At 44.1% G+C, this 21507-nt stretch overlaps 1 protein-coding gene and 2 long non-coding RNA genes across 6 annotated transcripts in view; 1 reads left to right on the forward strand and 2 right to left on the reverse strand.

The window, feature by feature from the left end:
* UNK (unk zinc finger) overlaps nt 1-20529 on the reverse strand; it is a 32820-nt gene extending 12291 nt beyond the window's left edge. Inside the window, exons 1-6 of one of the 4 annotated variants that reach the window (XM_047081374.1) lie at nt 20380-20459; nt 16382-16636; nt 15910-16074; nt 1350-1559; nt 343-519; nt 74-204 (exon numbers count right to left, since the gene is read on the reverse strand). In XM_047081374.1, the coding sequence (XP_046937330.1) occupies nt 74-204; nt 343-519; nt 1350-1559; nt 15910-15911 (520 nt within the window). In that variant the 5' untranslated portion in view covers nt 15912-16074; nt 16382-16636; nt 20380-20459. Of the gene's footprint in view, nt 1-73; nt 205-342; nt 520-1349; nt 1560-15909; nt 16075-16381; nt 16637-19422; nt 20326-20379 lie in introns of those variants that run through there. The other 3 variants (XM_047081375.1, XM_047081377.1, XM_047081376.1) reach the window with 3 other exon arrangements.
* LOC124513409 (uncharacterized) lies at nt 1636-5908 on the forward strand. The gene is made up of 2 exons (XR_006962385.1): nt 1636-2806; nt 4720-5908. It is a non-coding gene; the product is annotated as an uncharacterized LOC124513409 (long non-coding RNA).
* LOC124513408 (uncharacterized) lies at nt 7213-15692 on the reverse strand. The gene is made up of 2 exons (XR_006962384.1): nt 14902-15692; nt 7213-8602 (listed from the first exon to the last, which is right to left on the reverse strand). It is a non-coding gene; the product is annotated as an uncharacterized LOC124513408 (long non-coding RNA).
* Nucleotides 20530-21507: the final 978 nt, after the last annotated feature.

Genomic DNA, 21507 nt, shown 5'->3' on the forward strand with positions numbered 1-21507 from the left:
TCCTTAGGGCAACTATGGGCAGGAGAAAAGAGAGGACAGGAGGAGGCATGGCCACTTGTGGGACCACCTTTACCTTGCCACCGAGGCTCCTCACTGAGGATTTTTTCTATCATGGCGTGGCTTGCAGCCCCAGCCGTCTGGCCCTCTATGCTGCCCTCTACTGTGGTCTGGCCGTTCTGCAAGGCCTCCATGGCCTGGAGCTCTCTGGGAGGAAAGGCGAGCAGGGACGAGGCATGAGGGGAAGAGCAGAGTGCCAGCCCTGCCCTCCATCTGTGGGACTCATCGGGTCAGCAGCCAGGCCTCCAGCCAGGCCCCCACCCCAGCCCACAGCTATCAGCCCACCTGATGTCGTAGACAGGGGAGCGGAGGTCATGGGGCCCGTGGGCGAAAGCGCAGTGCAGGCCGTTTTTGGTGCAGTTGCCTTTTGAGTCTGTCTCGTGGATACAGATTCCAGTTTTGTAGTAACGCAAGTGGTACCTGCGCTCAGTGTCCCCTGTGGTCCTGTGCAGGAATGGGCACCTGAAACGTTGGGGGGAGGGGGCTCACTCACCTTTGCCCCTACAGCCTGGGAGATCAGTCCCCGCCCTTCCCCACCACCCAGGTGGTGCACGGATAGCAGGTTGAGGAGGCCAGCAGCAGTGAGCTCTGCTGACGTAACAGAACCACCGTCCCACCATCTGTTGGATGCTGTAGCCCTCAGGGCCCAGAATTCCCACTTCAGACTGCTCAGCAAGTCCTCCCAAAGACTGAGTACGGTCAGGGCCCTGGGCTGACTTGAATGAAGTTCCAGAGGGGGGACATTCCTGGGACAGCAAGTGCTGGCTGGATCCGCAGAGGTCCACAGAGAAACAGTCTGCTCACAGCATGGGCACACCCTCTCCTGCCCCAGTGCTATATTAGGCCGGGGCCGGAGGAGGGGGAACAAGACCTGGACCTCTGGGAGAAGTGCAGGGGCAGTTCAGTGATTTGTACCCATAGACCCCCGACAGTGCTTCCCGTTACCGCCTCTGCAAGGTTCAAACAAGCAGGGTCAACAAGCGTTCCCTCTGTGAGGTCCTCAGGTTTGCCCTTTCTATACTTCTGCTTAGCAGAAGAGAAGCCTGTGTAGGGTTTCTGAAAAGTGGGTAAAGAAGGGGCCTCCCCCAGGAGATGGCAAGGTCTGAGCCCAGGTCCAGGCCACAGGAAGGTGTGCCACGATGCAGCAGTCTCCCCAGAAGCAGCCTAATGGCTGGCTTCTCAGACTCTGCCTGGCCTATTCTGAGGGCACCTGATCCAGGAGACATGAGGCTCCTCTGAGGGCAGGCGGGGGGCGGGGAGGACTGAGGGGGAAAGAGGCGGGGGACACTCACTCGTCGCCCTCCGGGCAGAGGCCCGTAGCCTCGTCGTACTTGGTGCAGTAGACGTCGGGGCTGTAGTTGAAGGTGCCGTCCCGACGGCGGATGGACCGGCGACGTCGCTGGTTCACGAAGTGCCAGTGGAAGCAGGTGTAGGGTCGGTGCTGAGTGCATTTGTGTTGCACAAAGAGTGGGCACTGCTCTGTGCGGAATTCCTTCAGGTACCTGCAGGGAGAGCCCCCACGTAGGGTGGGCCAGGAGCAGAGACTTAAGACCCCTGCTTCCGAGCAACAAGTTAGCCACCAAGTTCTCTGAGGGCCCTACTCTGGGGTGCTAGTTCCATTAGGACACTAAAAAAAGGCCCAGAGCTAAGGGTGGACCTTAGTGTCCAGATCCTTCCCAGCACCCAGGTCCCAAGGCAGCCTGAAGAGCAGGAATCATAGGCTACAAGGGCCCTCAGCAGTCAGCTGTCTGCCGGGTTGCCAGCGGAGGGCTTAATCAGTGGCTTAGTTCTCTGAGGCTTCTAAGACCAAACCACCGATCGCAGACAAAGGGCTGCAAACAAGAACAAGGGGGGCCTCTCCCAAACTTCCTGCAGGGTCCTCTGTGCCCAGGTCTGCCTGCCGATCCCTGGAGGTCTCACCTGTCCCAGGAGCGGGGCTGGGGCTCCAGGTTGAGGGCTGGGGGGGCTGATGCTTTGGAGCTGAAAGCCCAAGTCACGGAGTGTTCCCTCTAAACTACTGAGTCAGAAAATTACTGTACTGTCTGCCTACCTTCTCCCAGAGACACTTCCTAGCACTACACAGGTGTCTGTGAAAGAGCTCCTTTTTACAGCAGCATCTGAAGAGACTCCCCCTCTCAGCCTTGCCTGCCCCCAGTACTCTCATACCTGAGCACCTGCAGCAGATGGGGCTGTTTACGTCCTAACCTGGGGATCCGGGGGCAGTGTCCTTTGGGCCTCCTCCCAACCTTTGTCCCTCTCCTCTGCTTTTCATGTAATGGCCAAGACATCCCAACACGTCACCCTCCCAGGCACTACCCAGTGGAGGGCCCCAGACCCACTTACCCCCTTACAGAAAGAACATGCCATCCATCTGTGCTTTGCTCACTCTATGTATCCAGGTGAAGGGTTTCTTAGGCTTGGGGGCCTCTACCTGGGGGGGGGCACTGGGGGCAGACAGCGCAGTTTTCTTTATTCGTTCCCTCAAGCCCTAACAATGCAGGCAATAAATGACCTGATAAGGGGCACGTGATGCCAGCGAAGAGGATGGTTCCAGAAGGCACAGAAGACTGTGTGCAGAAGAGGGCATGGAGTGAGGAACAACCTGACCTGAAGCAACTGTCCAGGCCTGGAGTAGCGCCTGAAGCTAGAAGGCACCAGATGAAGGCGAGAGGGTCCAGCCCAGGTCTTTGGCTCAGGCCAGGACACCTGGGGCCTTCCTTGTCTGGGCATACAGAAGGTGTAGGGACAGGTAAGTGGAGGGCTGAGATTTTCCAGATAGGTTCTCTTTAATGCTTTAATGAAATGTGCTGAAAAATCCACTCAGCCTTGAAGTGTGCTATGTCCAGGTGTATGTATTGGGCCAGGGGAAGCTGGAACTGGGTACTCCCTGAGGAACACAAACAAGGATTTAAGGGGCAGTAAAAATTCGGAATAGAGTCTGCTGTTCATTTGGCACATATCTAATGAGCATCCAGTTGCTACAGGCATGCTGGTAGGCACTGGGGACACCAATGAAGACCCAGGTCCTTGTCAGCCCATACTTTTATGGGAGAGACATACAAGTAACAGGCAGAATCAATCAAGTGTGGAAAAGGTTATGAAGGAGGTTTGCTGAGGGTTCTTTGGGAGCCCAGAGCAGGGGCCCAGGCTGGGACAGAGGAAGGGAAATGGGGAGGTGTTGGTGGATGAAGAATGTGGGCGGGGCGTTTTAGGCAAAGGGCTAAGTGTGAGCTCAGAAAGAGGATGTCTGGGTCCAAGAGCTCCAGGCACATTTGTGGGATGTGAGTAGATGGGACAGGAACTGGAAAAGGGAAAGGAGGATAAGGTGAGGTGTGGGAGGAGCCAAATTGCAGGGACATCATCTCTGGGCCCCAGGGACATTGTGAGACACCAGGCAGAAACCTGGAAGTCTCCCGAGGGCCTGATGTTCTCCTGTCCCTTTTGGCATTGGAACACAAGACCTTTCTTCCTGCCTGGTTGGACAGAAAGCGGCACCTCATGCTGCACACATGTCCCAAAACCTGGCCCTAAGTTGGGACACCCATCCTCCAAATGACTAGGCTGATCCCTCCTGGACAGCACATAGTCTATCTGACTCTGGACTCACTAGGAGACCAACTCAGGAGGTGACAGATGGAAAATGGGAGAGGAGGAAGCAGAGTCTAGGGCCAGGAGCAGAGAAGAGTGAAGGTGGTTAGGAGTGTCAGATTAAACACAGGACACCCATCTAAATCGTATTTCAGATAAACCAAATTATTTCACAGGGCATAGTTATACTAAAAATGTATCCATTATCTGAAATTCCAGTCTAACATCCTGTATTTTTATTTGCTTAATCTGGCAACCCTGAGTGGTGCTTGTCTGCTTGGTATATCAGTGCCTCAGCGAAAAACCAGGGAGGCAGCCAGGGGAAGGACTCTAAGATGTGGTCACCCTGACTTTGGGCATAGTCTGTCCTCTTTGAGAAAAGAGTCCTGGCAAGGCTGCTTGCTTGGGGCAGTCATGTCCACAGTGTCACACACAGAAGCCACGGCTCCACAAGGGCTCTCAGCCTAGCAGGGATGCCACAGAGGACAGATACGGAAGCAACAAATAACCTTTTAAGTCACAGGCCAGGGACTTGGTACCTTTTAATAAACTTGTCTCTTTGCTCCCAGCCTCTCCCCTGTCCAAGTTAAGCTACACAGCACTCATTATATTCTTCAGAGAGCACAAACTTAATTCTCACTTTGTTAAAAGCCTTTAGTTTCCCCCAGTAGCCCTGGATAAACACCAACTATTCAGCCTGGCATTCCAAGCTCTATACATCTGGCCCAATATTTTTTCCCAGCCATAGTTCCCTTGATTACTCTCCATTCCCCTGCTAAAACTGGAGTCCTTGGTGTCTTGCGAATAGATCTTTAATTTCCCTGCCTTTGTTCATGTCCCCTTCCTTACCTGTAGAAACCTTTCAAGGTTGAATTCAATGGTAAGAAACCTGATGTCACCACCTCCATGACACTCTGCTTGACTTCCACCTATCCTCCCCATTCTGCCCATATCCCCAGCTAAGTTATACTCTCTGTTTTGCCAACATTTTCTCTAGATACTTTTGTAGCCTTTATCCTGCATTGCATATTAACAATGTGTGTATTTTTGTCTACTATTTTTTTCTTTTATTAGATTATAAAATCCTTGACAGCAAGTAAAAGCTAAGTACAGTTTGCTGAATGAATACAAGAAATGAGGTCACAGAAAGAGCAAAGCCCACAAAACAACAGCAACAGCTTTGGGATGCTGCCAGCAGGCAAAGCATTGAGAGCGGAAAGCCTAATCCTATGCCCTCGTGAAAAGTATCACACTGCAGGAAACCCGTAACTCAGCAGATAGGGCAGTTTCCTGCAGAAAAGCCCCTCGTGAGAAGGGGCTGAGTGACAAGATTTAGTGCAGGCAGAGAGCCCACCTTCAACCAACTACAGTCAGAGGAGAGAAATTTTTAACCTTCTGCTAAAGTCATTAATGGAACTGTACTACCTGCTACCTAAGAACTGAAACGGTTGGTCAGAACTTCCCACTCTCCCTCTCCCACTCTGACCCTGTGCTAACCGGCAATGCAGTACCCAGAAAGCAAGGAGAAAACCACTTAGAGATCACTTTTCTATTTTCATGGATTAAAATGAAACAAATTTTCAGTGGAAATGCATAACTATCGCTGTTAAGTACCAATCCATCTCATCTTAAAGGTTTGAAAGTACAAATCTAAGAAACGAAATATGTTGAAACTTACTCTTTAATACAACCGGTTCTCAGGAAACCCAAGAAGTCCTGGGATCTAACGGAGGAAGGCAGACACACCAACTACTCACTCCCCCCACTCCCATCTAAGCTCTGAGGAGGGTACAAGGCCCCCAAGACTCAATTCTTCACACTCTCACCTCCCAGGAAGACCTCCACTCAAGGGTAAAAGCAGTAACATAGAATAGTTCCTAACTGCAAGGCCTCAACGAGCTGCTACTACGGCCAGAATGAATCCAGAAACCACACAGGCCTTGGGGAAGTAAGAGCTCTGAGACAAAGTCATGCCTTCAACTGGTAGAAGGATCAACAAAGCTTGGAGGGACACACAAATGGTCAGAGCTTCACCTTTCCTAAACAGTGCCTTCCTATGTGCCCAACTGGGAACTAAGCTTAAATAAAAGCTATCTTTCACTTCTTTTCAGGACATCACATTAATTATCCTAGTTATGGTTTATTTATACATGTAAAAAAAAGATGATGAAAGTCACATGCCCACCTACAAAAAATTTGGAAAGTGGAGAAAAGGCAAAAATTGCCCTTAATCCCATCAATAAAAATGTTAGCCTTTTGGTAATAAGTTTTCTCTCAGTATTTTTACAGATTTAATCATTATGTATCTACCATATTGTTAAACTGCTTTACACAACTATTCTTTTCTCTAAAAGCTTTCATTTAAAAAAAAACTTTTTTTTTTTGCTTTTGTTATTTTTTAGTGTCTATTCATCTTTGGGAGAGCATGAGTGGGAAAGGGGCAAAGAGAGAAGAGGGCAGAGGATCTGAAGTGGGATCCATGCTGACAGTTGCAAGCCCGATGTGGGACTTGAACTCACAAACCATGAGATCATGACCTGAGACAAAATCAGACGCTCAACTGACTGAGCCACCCAGGCACCCCAATTTTTATTTTTTAAGTAGGCTCCATGCCCAGCATGGAGCCCAATGCAGGGCTTGAACTCACGACCCTGAGATCCTGACCTGAGATCAAGAGTTAGATGCTCAACCAACTGAACCATTCAGGTGCCCCTAAAATCTTTTAAAATCAAATATGCGTATCCACTTAAAAAAAAAAAAATTAAATACTGGGGCACCTGAGTGGCTCAGACGGTTAAGCCTCCGACTTTGGCTCAGGTCAGGATCTCTTGGTTAGTGAATGTGAGCCTCACACTGGGCTCTGTGCTGACAGCTCAGAGTCTGGAGCCTGCTTCGGATTCTGTGTCTCCCTCTCTGCCCCTTCCCCGCTTGTGCATGTGCTCTCTCTCAAATATAAACATTAAAAAATTTTTAAAAATCAAATACTTCCAAGGCTTACTGGATTATTTTCATTTTCCAAAATTCTAAATAACAGAAAAAAGCAGGCTATTGGAAATCTAAATTTAATCACTTGCCCCACTAAGTGATAGCACATGAGGGATTAACAAGACGTTATATCACTCTAAAGGAGGTGATGAATCAAGTGCTAAACTGCTACCAGTTCAATTTCTAACTAAACTTTAAATCCTATTCCAAGTTTTCTCATTTAATAGATTTATCAATTTGGGTGTTTCACTCTCTTCTGGGGAGAAGTGTGAGGAAGAATTAATCTGAATACACCGAAAACTATCACAGGTGACAGAAAGAATATAAGTTTAGAGGCAATGGGGAGAAACGAGCTGCTGTTCTAATCCAAATCTAGTCCCCCACTGCTTGTAGAACAGTGTGTTTGTGGTCTCACTGACTCTACCTGCCTACTGCCACTGACCTGCTCCCTTCCCCAACAACAAACCAGACTCTAGAGCAGGATCAATGAACTTTTTCTGTAAAAGACTAGATAGCAAGTATTTTAGACTCTGAAGGCCAAGAGGCCAAATCGAGGATATTATGAACTAATGCAACAAGAGAAAAAACAAAACTTCCATTTTTATTGATGAAATTCAAAATATAATAGTTGGCTACAATAAAGGTCTAATGAGACCAGATTTTGGGGGGTGGGTGGAATAATATTTGTAAAGTTAAGGGTCCCTCGCATCAAATTGGTTATAAATGTTCCTCTGCTAATGCAGATTCTGTAACAAGATTTTACATATTTCACCTTTGAAAACGTCTTTTCACATAGATAGTTATGGCCAAATGCCGTTATCATTCCACAAGCATGATTTTAATTGAGCATATCCTTCTCTTAGAAGACACTTGTAGGATTATATTGGAGTCTTGATATTTGCCTTTTAATCACTTCCATTTGAAGGTTTGGTGTAAACTCCTTAGTTGCACAGGTAAATGGATTTTGAAATACGAAATTTCTTTTGCATTCACACCGAGCTGCAAAATCAGTTAGAACTGTAGTTTTTCTTTAGAAATCATATCCACAGGACCTTTGTGTAGGAATGTAGATCTTGCCTTTGTTTCAACTTCTGACAGTACACAGGAAGTATATAAAGTAACTGGACGTGACTCAAACGTTAGTAGTCGAAATGACTGAACTACAATTTAAGGTTTGCAAACAAGCTGTTTGCCCTGTAATTTTAGGTTGAATTCATTAAAAAACCTTATCAAGTCTGCAGCAAAAGCCAATTTCCAAAGCTATTCAGTGTTCAGTAGTAGTTGAGAATGATTCTTCTCATTCAGGAAAGTTTCGATGTCAGCCCTGAACTCAGAAAATTACAAGAAAACTTCACCACTGCTGAGCCATCAAACTATTGTGTGGTAGGGCATCAGAATATTCAGTTTCTTTTTCTGACAGAAATTCATGGAATTGATCATGGTGAAGTCCACAAGAGGGAGTGAAGTTCACTGCTGATTCTAATGGTTCAGTAACACATGATAGATTCAAGTATTTTTCCCCAAAGAACCTGATGAATAATATAATGAATAACCAACCACAGGCTTTAAACACCTTACAATTTCATAAGCTTTGCAAATTTGTCCAGTGAGGTTTTTTTCTGCTCCACAATATTCTTACCACCATCAGTTGTAACAGATATCAGCAGATCATACTTCAGGTTGTCCTCAGTTTTTTGAAAATATTCTCAGCTGTCGTTGTTTTAAATAGACTATTCGTTGATGCTAATTCTTCAGTCACTTCAAACGAGACATTGACTCCATGAAGAAACCAAGAGTAGCGGTAGGATCTGTTGACTCATCTAGAGCCAAGGAAAACCACGTGAAATCATTTGCCTTGTTTTTTGACTACTGATACTGCTCCCAAGGACTTCAACATTTTGAGAAATTGTTCTTGTCGAAAGGCTAACACTTTTAAACAAGTTTGTTTTCTCTAGACATATTTCTTCAGCTGCTGCAATCAAACACAATTTAATTAATTCAATATTGGTAAATGACTTCCCTTGCTTAGCTAATAAATGAGCCACTCGGGAAACTTACTTCAGTTGTAGCCTCATTTTCATTTTTGTGAAGAAATGCTGCTGTGATGAAACAGTCCCTTTAAAATTTCTTTTTTTTAATGTTTATTTATTTTTGAGAGAGAGAGAGAGAGACAGAGAGAGAGAGAGACAGAGTGAGCAGGGGAGGGGCAGGGAGAGATAGAGGAAGACACAGAATCTGAAGCAGGCTCCAGGCTCCAAGCTGTCAGCACAGAGCCTGACGTGGGGCTCAAACTCACGAACCGTGAGATCATGACTTGAGCCGAAGCCAGATGCTTAGCTGATTAAGCCACCCAGGTGACTCAGTCCCTTTAAAATTTCTAAATTTTCTATTGCTTCTCGGCCTTTTGGCTAAGATCAAGTGTAAAATTTCTAATTTTTCTGACCATTGCCTTTCTATGAGTTGGGATTATTTTGACAACTATTTAGTCTGGTAATGTTAATGGATGGGTCCTTTCAGCACAGCCTTTTTTTTTTTTTTTTTTTTAAAGTAATTTCTACACCCAACATGAGGCTCGAACTCACAACCCGGAGATCAAGAGTTGCATGCTCCACTGACTGAGCCAGCCAGGCACCCCAGCACAGCTTTTATTAAAGACAGCTTTGCCACCTAGTTTGATAACAAAATAATTCACACTCTACTGTGCCCTAAAGACATGACATTCAAAGTCCATTTTTCTCTTCCTCTCTTGTTCTGACATAATTGGTAGGCACTGGTAATAAAGAATAAATAAAACATTTTGATATGCTGATACACCCAGTACTGGAAACGCTGTCAAGTTATAACTGTTGTCACTGCAACCTATAGTACACGGAACAGAAATGCCAAGCAAGGAGAGTGCCACATATGGTCTCTGTCACACTGCTGCATCTTGCAGCGTAAAAGCAGCCATAAACAATACATAAACCAATAAGGAGAGGGTTCCATTAAAGCTTTATGGACACTGAAATTTGAATTTCATATAATTTTCATGTGTCATGAAATATTCTTTTTCAACAATTAAAAATGTAAAACACATTCTTAGCTCACAGGCCATACAAAGGCAGGTGGCAGGCTGAATGTGGCAAACGAGTCGTAGTTTGCCAACCTCTGCTCTGAAGAGTTGGAATTCCCCAACACACCATAACCCTCCCCTCACATCTCGATACTTTTGAGCATATTACTCCCGGTGTCTGGATCACCTTTTTGGCTTCTTCTCTACGTGAGGAGGGTTCCCTGCCCCTGCCCACAGGTGTTAATCACCTTCCTTCCATGTTTCCACTGCAATGTATGAATACAGCCCATATAGCCCCCACCATAGTTGTTTGTAGCCATGTCTACTCATCTCTGCACCTCTGCAAGCTGGCTCACAGCAAGCGTTCCAGATATGTCTGTCTATCCAAGAAACAGCCAAGCTGTAAAGCATCACAAATGGTACAAGCTTGGTCCATAGCAGCTATATTCTAAACCCAACAAAACCAAGAGAAGCAATTCCAATCTCTGATTTACATGCTTCTCCTGGCAATTAAGGAACCAGTAACTTCTCTAGCTACCTTCCCCACAATGTCTGTACAGCCTTGTTCTTCACCCTGAACACTAATTTTGAGATCAGCCTCACATGCAGACTAGAAAAGAAACCAGTGGGATGGCTTGCCCTGTAATTCCTAGGAATGTGTGGAGCTCGCTAGAGATGCATTAAATCCTTTTTTTGTTTCCTCCAAAAACTAAGGGGTATTATGATGACTATTTGGCAAAAACTGGGTACTTAACTAAAGATTTATTCAGAAAAATAATAGAAGTAGATCACCAGACTATAACAGGGGGAAAAAAACTAGAAGGAAAAATACATTCAGTATTATTGATTTTAAGGGTTACCTGGACTCTTTATTGAATTGGGATTGCTTTTAGAATAAAAAATTTAAAAAAAGCTTTTGGAAACGTAACCCATCATATTAATGACAACTTGACAGAGAATCTATCCTGACCCCAAATTAGATGAAAGATGTTGCTAATAAGCCAGAAGAGTTCCTTTAAGTTAAAAGTGAACTGTGGTAAATATTTTTGCAAAGTAAATCACCATTTGAATGTCATCCAGTTCATGATGTACAGAACCTGATTTGGACACATATGCAAAGTGGTTAGATTGGAGTAAAACTGCAAATAAAATAGTGATGGCCTCTGGAGAAGCAATAGAGGAGATGGTGCAGGGAGACCAGATTTGCTAAAGACTTGATAAAGCTCAATATCCATAGTGAACAACAATATGTGAGCCAAACAAAAAGGGGGCAACAAGCCAAAGACTGAGCCAACAGAAGAAACGCCAGACACTGCCACTCACACCCCCAACCTGGAGGTCATGACCCTGGAGGGCCATGAGGAAGCACTTGGTCCTGGAGAGCCCACTGCTCTCCTGGCCAGTCAGATGACTGTTCATAAGCCTCACATGGGGAATGTGATATGCACACATTTCTAATGAGCCACAAATATTCATCTTTATTACAGCTAGTCTCCTAAACACTGAATTGCATCTTTTTCTTTTTTTAATTTTTTTTTTTTTACATTTATTTATTTTTGAGACAGAAAGAGACAGAGCATGAACGGGGGAGGGTCAGAGAGAGAGGGAGACACAGAATCTGAAACAGGCTCCAGGCTCTGAGCAGTCAGCACAGAGCCCGACGCGGGGCTTGAACCCACGGACAGTGAGATCGTGACCTGAGCCGAAGTCGGACGCTTAACCGACTGAGACACCCAGGCGCCCCGAATTGCATCTTTTTCAAGCAACATACAAGCTTTACCATAGAAACAGAATCTTAAAAAAAAAAAAAAATATATTGAAGAAGAGGACCATTGTTTGCAAGTAAGCTCTATGCCCAACGTGGGGCTCGAACTCAGGACTCTGACATCAAGAGTCACATGCTCTACTGACTAAGCCAGCCAGGCACCTTGTTCTTTAACATTCTTTACTGAAATCTAACCACAAAGTGATAGGATTCTGCAACTAACAAAGGAAAGAAAAAACAAAAAAATCGCCAGTCATTGTCAAATAGTACACTGTAGTATGCAAAGCCTCAAATGATACTCATCTGTAATCTAGTTTCCATATTAATATTACCCCTACCCATACAGAATTCCTAAAAAATTTTAGTCATAGAGGTCATAGACCACGGCTTATCAGAATTCTTCATTTTTAAGTTTGAGAATAAAATACTTAATTCCAAGGTGAATACCTTAAGAGTTGTTACGCAGATTAAGAATCCTAAATTACTATCCAAATATACATACGATCATACACACACACACATATTTTACAATTTGCTGCAAATCTTTGTTAATTTTTGAAGAGCTTAAGATAAAGTACTAACAGTTCTAGATTAAGTGTTTATAAGGATATATATATACATTCTGTTCTGACACCAAACATAACCCAGAAACCATACAACCGTGTAACAATAACCTTACCAGTAGGAGCTGCCAGAAAATGGCTTTTAAAAAACAAGACCAAATAAAGCTAAAACTTGGTTGGCAAATATTTGGACAATTCTGAAAAAGCACTATACGGCTACAGACATTTGGTTTCCAAATCTGAAATGATCCTGGTTTAAAACATTATTCAGGCAAATAAAGTGTCTGATGAATTTCTGAGTGTGTCTGAACATTCAATGTAGGCTTTTGATTCTATACCTGGCTTTTAGCCAGAGCAGATATCGTAGGACCTCAGAGCCAGTATGACCCCTCCTAGATACAACAGAACTGTCCTAACATACAGAAACATACACAGGAGCCTACAATACAAGTGCTACAGGCACTTAAGCAAGCAAACGCTTTGGTTCCCAGGTGGGGGAACCATTCACAGGTAAACAGTTGCAGCGCATTCTTCATTGGGAAAGGTCTGACACCAGTGAGCCATCCTGGCCCCAAGAACTAACATGAATGATACAACGTTGGTGTGCAACTAGTCTTACATGTCCCTGCTTCCTATGACTGTCTCCTTGGCTTAAAGATTTTGGAACTGGTAAAAAAAACTGAGGAGAGAAAGTTCATGGAAGGTTCACTCACATCACTGATTTTGTAGAATATATGTGAGGAGTACTGGAAACCCTGGATCATTCTTCCCTAAGTAAGAGAACACTGTGACTTGATTCAAAGTTTTTCTGTACACAGCTGGCCTAAAAAACCCTCCAATTTGATGAATGTTCTAGCATAAACGTTTGAATTGATGTGTTATTTTGTAAACTTCCGCGGAACAAAGGCTTTGGCCTGTAAGAGCACATCTGTTTAGTTTTAAATACAAATCCATTGTGTAAGATACAGGTAGCCTGATGAAGGCTACACGAAGAATAGCAACTGAAGTAAAATTTGAATGGATATGGAGAACAGGAGTATACTGAAGACAATAATGACCCACATGTGCCCTAAGAACTGAAAAACCTATTTAAAAAAAATTTTTTTTAACGTATATTTATTTAAGAGAAAGGGCATGAGCGAGGGAGAAGCAGAGAGAGGGAGACACAGAATCCGAAGCAGGCTCCAGGCTCTGAGCTGTTAGCAGAGAGCCTAATGCAGGGCTTGAACTCACAAACTGTGAGATCATGATCCGAGCCAAAGTTGGACGCTTAACCTACTGAGCCACCTAGGGGCCCTCTGAAGAATCTACTTTAGTGTAGATGTAGCTAAAGATGGCACTTGGTTAAGGCTATTGAAGGAGGTGGCAATGAAACTGAAAGCAGTAACTTGGGCTTGTCAAATACTGATAAGAATGGTACATATGCTGTGCTAAATGCCATGCGCTATCTTAAGCACTTTACATATATTAACTTAGACCTCGTTAACTCCACAGGGCAGGTACTGGTATCCTCAGGAAACTGACATACAAAGGGGAACTCACTTGCCTAAGACACAGCTAGTAAGTGGGAGAGCTGGCCTTCAAACCCAATCAGTCTTGCCCTGGAGTCAGTACTCTTAAACACCATGCTGTTAACTCTGCTTCCCTTAAATGAGCTAGAAAGAAAAACAAGAGTAACAGCAAATATGCATAAGTGGACTCTCCAGAATCTGCTCAAAATATGTCAGGAAGATTTTGACAGGCCATAATTATAATAACCAAAAAAATAAGTTACTAAAAATAAAAATCAGGGTGCCTGGGTGGCTCAGTTAAGCATCCGACTTCAGCTCAGGTCATGATCTCACAGTCCGTGGGTTCGAGCCCCGCGTCAGGCTCTGTGCTGAAGCTCAGAGCCTAGAGCCTGCTTTGTGTTCTAGGTCTCCCACTCTGACCCTCCCTTGCTCGTACTCTGTCTCTGTCAAAAAGAAATAAACATTATTAAAAAAAAACCCAAAAATGTTAACTTTAACATGCTCTACTAAATATTTAGTAATTACCTTATGTATTCATTATAAAATACCTTTTTAATTTTTTTTAAAGTTTATTTATTGGGAGAGAGAGCACGCGTGCACAAGTGGAGGAAAGGCAGAGAGAGAAAGATATAGAAAGAATCCCAAATGGGATCCCACACTAACAGCACGGAGCCTGATGTGGGGCTCAAACCAATGAAATGTGAGATCATGACTTGAGCTAAAGTCTGATGCCTAACTGACTGAGCCACCCAGGTGCCCCCATTATAAAGTACTCTTAGTTCAATAATAAAATTTAAGCTTTAGATTTTTTTTAGATAAGAAAATACAGGTACAGTTTTCTAATTTGTCATGTTTTGACAGACTAATTTACACAAATCCTAATATGGCAGGCTACCAAATACCTGGCACTTCTAAGCGGTGAAAGTTACATCAAAAAGAGATAGTAATGTTCTTACCAAAATGAAAACAAAACAAAACAAAACAAAAAACTTAGGTATAAAAACTAGTATTTAAAACTTTTAAGTCACAAAACACAAAGCCAAAAGTTTTCATCACTTCTTTCCTAAGTGTAACTACCTCTCCTCAATGGGGGTAGTTTTGTGAGTAGGCCAAAATTGCTGAGGAAGATGGGAACGTGGGCCTTTCCCCTCCTCGTCAGAAGTCATTTTGTTAAAACTTACAGTGGCCGTACAATGTTTCAAATACTAGGAGAAACAAATGAGTTCACTTAAGAACACAAAAAGCAAACGGTGGTATAAAGATTAAGGAAAGGGAAGAAACATTTCAATAAGCTCAGATATGACATGATGATACTGTCACAGGTCTGAGTATCTTCTTTATCTCCTAAATAAATTGAGCCCCCGACAGGAAAAAGATCACCTCACAGAGAATGCTATGAGATTTTTAAGTCGCTAGACTCCTTTCCATCTTCTCCTCCTCATCAGCTCTTGATACTGCTGTCAAATTCTACACACTGGCAAAGAAAAAAGGGGTGAAAGTTGAGGGATTGTATAGAGAAATAATAAAAAATTTGTGATTATTTGAACTAAAATATTATAGCTATTAATACAATTAAAAATGCCTAAAACACATGGCCTGTCCTTAAAGAAATGTCTATGTGAACATTAAAACAACCATAAAGTACCTGAGAACGTTATTCATTACTTTTCAGCAGAAGAGCAACCTTCTCTTCTACCTCCCACCCACTTTGTTCATTTTTACAAAGGCACTGGGAAAAACGTGCTTGCTCCTTATAATGGCTGTCAATTCAGAGTCAATTTGAAGTACAACTACCAACAACTAGGAGTCTCAAACTTGCTGAGTATTCAGTTCTCCACAGACTCAGAACAGGGGGGCATTCACCTAGAATGGATACACAGGGACTAAGCCATTGAGAAGGCTGGAAAAAGGGCACCAAGGAGCTTTTCACAAACTGCAGGCTTTCCCATACCAAACGATGCTGCCAAGCCCTGACAGGCCATATGAGCCTGATAGATTCTTATATGCTGGTTTTTAACCCTTTTTAAAAAATAATCGAGATATAATTTACATAACATTAAAAATTCACCATTTTAAAGTGTATGTCTCAGTGGATTTTAGTATATTCAACATAATGTAGAACTACCACCACTACCTAATTTTAGAACATTTCCATCACCCCCAAAATAAACCCCATACCTATCATCATATGCACTGATTTTACCCAAACTTTCTCCGCAGATATTCTGTGGCCCATGCAGGTATTTTAAGATGGCAGGCTGGGGTGAATCTACACAGTATCTATACGATAAGAAAACAAAAAGGCTACTGAACCCAAATTCTTGGCATTTTTAGCAATCAGACTAATGTAATTTTTATATATTGTCTAAGAATGGCAGAGAAACTTACATTCAACATCCATCTTCACATAACACATTAGTGTGCCCCAAATTCATCCAAGATGTTAAAAGAAGGGAAGACAATCTACTAGGATTAGCCACAACTGTCCATAGTTGCAATTTCAAAATACAGAAGATGCAAATGTGGGAAAACCTCCTTTAGTATCAAGCATAGCTGGATTAAAACAAAACAAAACAAAACAAAACAACAACAACAAAACGAAAAACTTAATCATTAAGCAAATACTGCCCCGTTTGGGAAAATAATCCCTACACCAGTCCAGTATTTAAAGTAATGTAGCTTTAAATGCAACCTTACTTTTATCATTCTTGTGACCTAGAGCCTCTCCTAATGAGAAAAATAACCTTTAGGCAAAGGTCTGGCAGGAAAGCCTGCAGATGTGTGGTGCTCAGGCTGCTGCAGGGCTCTTATTACCTAAGTGAGCTCATGGCTTCTAAGACACACAGGAAGGAGACCTCACCTTCAGGCATCAGGGTGTTGAAAGCGGGAGGAAGTAGGTCCACGAGGGTGTCTTGCTTTTGTGCACTTATCTGGGGTGCTATTTCCAGAGAAGGAGCTCCTTTATAGAGTGTGCCCAAGATGGATTTCTCTAAGTTGCTCTCAGAGTTGTCCAGCTGCCCTCACCAATAAGTCAGTCTTTGTAGGTTGATAGAAACCACCAGTCAAAGCAGATGCAAATGGATTGTGGGGAAGCCTTCTTTAGTATCTAACATAGCTGGATTAAAACAAAAAAACTTAACCATTAAGCAAATCTTCACTTTAATCATTACTTTAGATCATAGCAAATATCAACTAGGTGCTATGCTTGACTCTACCCTTAGCATGGGCACTTAATTCTTAATGGGGATATTGTGGGCTTGACTGATGGCCACAACGAGCTCTTAATTTTTGTCCTGTAAGAAATTAGTTCTACTTGATAAACAAGTAAACAAGATACAGAAATATTTATTGGTAATTTAACTCATGCTTGCTGAGGTTGCTTAGCAACACTTCCAGTGACTTCTGTTGCACAACAAGTCGTACTCTCCTAATGTATTTACAGTTTTATTGCAATTTGCAATAATGATTTAAATACAATTTCATTTCCTGGATTTTCCAAAACACAGTCAGATGCAATCAAGCGAAGTCATGACATTTATACAATGTATAAATTAACAAATTTGCCTCAAAATAGTTATGTATGGAAATACTGCTACGTTATCCTTGTTTAAAGATGCCCAGGGAACAGTCCTAAGTTAAAATGACACGTGGCTAGATGAGGTCATAAAGCACTTATCCTCTGTCTACCTATAAGAAATCACCCAGTGGCCAGAAACTCCAAGAAACCGTCACTGAACTAGAATTTCATTTTCCTTTACCCCAAAGGTATTAAGAAGTCTGAGAATCAACTGCAGGTGAAGGAATCCAAAAACGATCTAGTGTCTTTAAAGCTTACAACCTCTTACAGGGACAGAATAATGAGTCAGAAACCCGGTTATTTTGGAAGGCAGGTTTTTTGGTGATCTTTCAACTGTATACTTTTCCTTTTTATTCAACTATATACTTTTAATAATGTAACTGTTATACAGCAAAAAGTCCAAAGTTAGGTAAATAGTAGATACATTTTGGAACCTAATTGCTCTGAAATTTCCCATTCTTAAATCTGCCTCTATAAAATTCTACTACAATATACAAGATGGACTTGTTCTGAAAATAAAACAAATTACCTAGCAAGATGTCAAGTAGAAGAGGACTACTACGTGCACATTATCCTTTTACTGCATGCTAATCAAATGCTTGAAGCTGTACAAAAGAGTTAACTAATATAGGCATTTTCTAAAGGGTAGGATTCCTCAAGTCTAGCACAAGTGCCTACCACACCAATTTGCTAAAAGAATTATTTCAAAGTTTTTCTTAAAGCAAGATTATTCACAAATTTAGAGGAAAAAAAAAAAAGACCAAAAAAATAATTATTCTTCAAACTATGTCACGAATAATCTTCTTGGTTTAGGAAAAAGATAGTTTAAACTCCAGGACTTTGTGGGGGCAAGAAGACAAGCCTGCGGAAAGGCAATATTTGTTTTTGGTGGATTCAACTGTGTTTGCCAAGATTGTCTGCCATTATGATGAATGGCACTCAATTTTTAAAAATTTTTAAAGTTTGTTCATGTTTAAGCAATCTCTACACCCATTATGGGGCTCGAACTCTCGACCTCGAGATCAAGAGTCACGTGCTCTTCCAACTGAGCCAGCCAGGTGTTCTGAGTGGCAGTCAATTTTAACACATATTTCTTCCAGATTATTGCATATCACATAATCTCAAATAATATCAGGCACAAAAAATACACAAAGTTAGTGTACTTTATGTCCAAGTTTGAAAAAGTAAAAAAAGGTTAAATACAGACATTTAAAAAAACAAAGGGTCTGTATCTGTATTCCACAATGGGATCGATGCAACATTAAGGCCATATTCAGATTGGTATAAATTCTGGAAGTTCATGCTTATGAGGAAGAATTTTTAAAAATGCTGGCCAGCTCAAATTTTTAAAGCAAATATTAAAATAAAAACATTCCTGTATTCTAACCCCCAGGGATAACAAATGGGTTCACCTTAAAAAAAAAAAAAAAAAAATCAGTGCCAGTAAGGGTACAGGTGCCATCATCTGTGTGCTCAAGCTCCCTGCAACTCAGACCTGGCATGACAGGGGAATGAAGTTTTCCAAATCATCACAGCTTCTGAATGCCCATAAATCTACCAAGGAAGACAACAGATGTCCACCTCTGATTTTTGGTGATGAAAACAAACATACACACAAATGAACAGTTAACATGAAATAAAAGATGCAACACCTACAACCTCCAATCCACCCAATCAGGCTTGGGCGTTTGTTTCATCTACTTCTGTTGATTACTAAGCCACCGCAACAGCCAAGACTGATGATTACTCTGCACTTACCCAACAAGGAATGGAAAGACAGATTTTAAACAAATGAGCGTCTATAGGACAAAAATTCAGATATTAACACTTACACAGATGTTACCTTGTTTCATCTGTCAACTCAAAATTATAAGAAAGCCCTTCCAATATAAATTCCACAGCATACTCAGTAACAACATACAGAGGTTGCCGAAACATTACTCAAGATATTATACGTATTTTACGGAAAAATATGATCCAAGCAACCACAGATTATATAAAGACGCTCCAGTTTATGTGAAATCTGCAGATTTTCAAATCAAAACCATACTGCTGCTTGACCACATCACTCAACTTGATCCGTATGCTCGGAGGTAAGAGCATTTCACCAAAACCAATGGAAGAATGGCCGAAAGAACTCCAGTAATAAAGGACCAGCAAAGCAATGGCCTCAATAGAAAAGTAATGGTTAACGTGAGTCGGACTGTAGCCAAGAAAAAGCTTCCACTCCTTTCAACCAATAGCAGGGAATCTCACAAAGAAACCAATACACTTTCTAAAACCGATGTCCCCCAATCCCAGAACAGTCTCCCAATGGGGCTTACTTCTGTGAGTGACAAACAGGAGCTCCTCCCGTCTAGTTTTAATTCTTTCTACTCCAACAGGGGCTCCCTGCGCTCGGCTCACCAGGCGGCATTACTGTGTGGCTCTTAAGGGTTTTTCGACCCCCAGGTTCCAAATCTCCAGCCAGCCTCAGGTCCACCTGGGGATCCTTCTAAACATACACAGCACCTGGGAGGCACTCGAAGAGCATCAGGGAAATTGGAAACCAACATTTTGCTAAACAGGAGGGCCTGCCTCTGTAGCTCTTTCTTCCGAGGCACCTAGCGCTAGGTGGTCGCTGAGCGTGCTTTGAAAGGACATAAAGAGGAGACGGGGACCTCCGCTCAGACACCAGTCCCATCTCGCTGGACTCCTGCGGTGGGAGTGCTGGGGCTGGGGACACGCTCGAACCCCGTCGCCCTCGTGGCCCCGGACTCAGGCCGGGTCAGCTGTCCCCGCGAGTTCCAGCAAGAGGGGCCGCCGTACGCAACACACGGGCTTCGGGGACACAAAAGGCCTCCGGGGTAGAGTGCGCGGGGCGCCTGACAGGACCTCGCGCCAACCGTCATTCACAGCGGCCCTAGGGCTGGCCCCCAGGGCACTCGTCCTGGCCGTGTCCTGGGCTTCTTATCGCCCCCGCGAGTGCCTGAGACTGTGGTTTTACGGTCTGAGGAACAGTTAGGCCTCAAAGGCCTGGCCTGAGATGTGTGCTCTCCGCACCCCGCGCTCCCGCCTTCCCCACTCAGCGGCGGGGACCGAGCTTCCCGCCCCACGGCCCGACCAGGGGTTGGTGGCAGTTAGAGGCGGTTGGGACCGGCCCCAGCAGGTTGGAACCGGTCTGGGCCGGGCCGGAGGAGGAAGGGGGGAGGGAGAGGCCGCCTCGCGCTCTCCCTGCGCGCGTGACTCACGCTGGCCGCTGACGTCAGGCGTGCGCGCGCGGCGGGGGGGGCTCTACGTACGTGTAGTGCTGCGGTTTCTCGGGCTGTGCCTGCAGCACCTGAGCGGTAGCGGCCGGGGGCGCCGAGGAAGCTGCGGAGCCGCCGGGCCCGGGGCCCTTCGACATGGTCCTGTCTTCCTGCCTCTTCGCCGCTCCCCTTTTATTATTCAGTCTGCGCGGTCCGCGCCGAGGACCTAGTGCGCCTGCGCCGCGCCACGAGAACGTGAAGACCCCCCGCACGGCAGCAAGGGTTGCTGGGAGTTGTGGTCCTCGGTTCGGTAGGAATTTTACCGTCGGCAGAGGGTTGCTGCCAAAGGAATGGACCACAATACCCAGGGATCTTTGCAGACGGTGTCCCGGATGCTGACGGCCCGCCACGACTTGTGGGGATTGCAGTCCTGTGCCGTTTCTCCTTTTTGCCAGTGCGTTTCCAGTTTCTCAGAGGAGCTTTCCTCGAAACTGGACTTCCTGGAGTAGAAGACGCTCAGAGCTACAGAGGCCCTACCGACTAATGTGAAACAGTCTCAAGTATAATTTCATCGCCTACAGTGTAATGATTACTTCGCCACCGGAGTTAGTAGAGCTTGGGCTCAGTTCTGATGCCGGCCCCAACAGTGTGCTTAAGAACCTGTACTGTCCGTTTTTAGCTCTGGGCCTTTGTGCTGCAGGCACCTGCAGTATTTCTCCACCATCCTTATTCTTGGGGCCGGCCTAGCTGGGGAGGCATGAAAGAAAGTGTGCCTACTAGAAGTCAGTCTTAGAAATCTTTGCTAAAGTAGCGCTACACGGCATAGTATTCCCGCGTCTTTGCTGAGGCGCTTCATAAACCTTTACCCGCCCTGAAACCTGGAACTCCACTTGGGTCCCTTCTCAACTTGACACCTGGCCTGACCAACTTGTTTCCAGTACATTAGGGGCCAAAGACGAATTTAATCTCTGTCTAGAACAGTCTCAGTTACACTGGCAAGTTGCAGGGGTGTTGAGAAGTGTCACACAGGGTCCAAAGGCAGATCTTGGGTTTGAGTAGGGGCGGGGCAATTAATAATCCACTGCAGTTTTGTGCTCCGGTTGGCAGGCTTTCTATGTTTCTCGTCCTTGCTTCCCGCTAGTCCAGCGAAATTCACAACGTGGATTTTGTAAAATAATCCAA

This window comes from Lynx rufus, unplaced genomic scaffold (genome assembly GCF_022079265.1).
Source record: "Lynx rufus isolate CCGP_SWC_20201006 ecotype Redwood Valley unplaced genomic scaffold, mLynRuf1.p SCAF_18, whole genome shotgun sequence".
Classification (NCBI taxonomy): domain Eukaryota; kingdom Metazoa; phylum Chordata; class Mammalia; order Carnivora; family Felidae; genus Lynx; species Lynx rufus.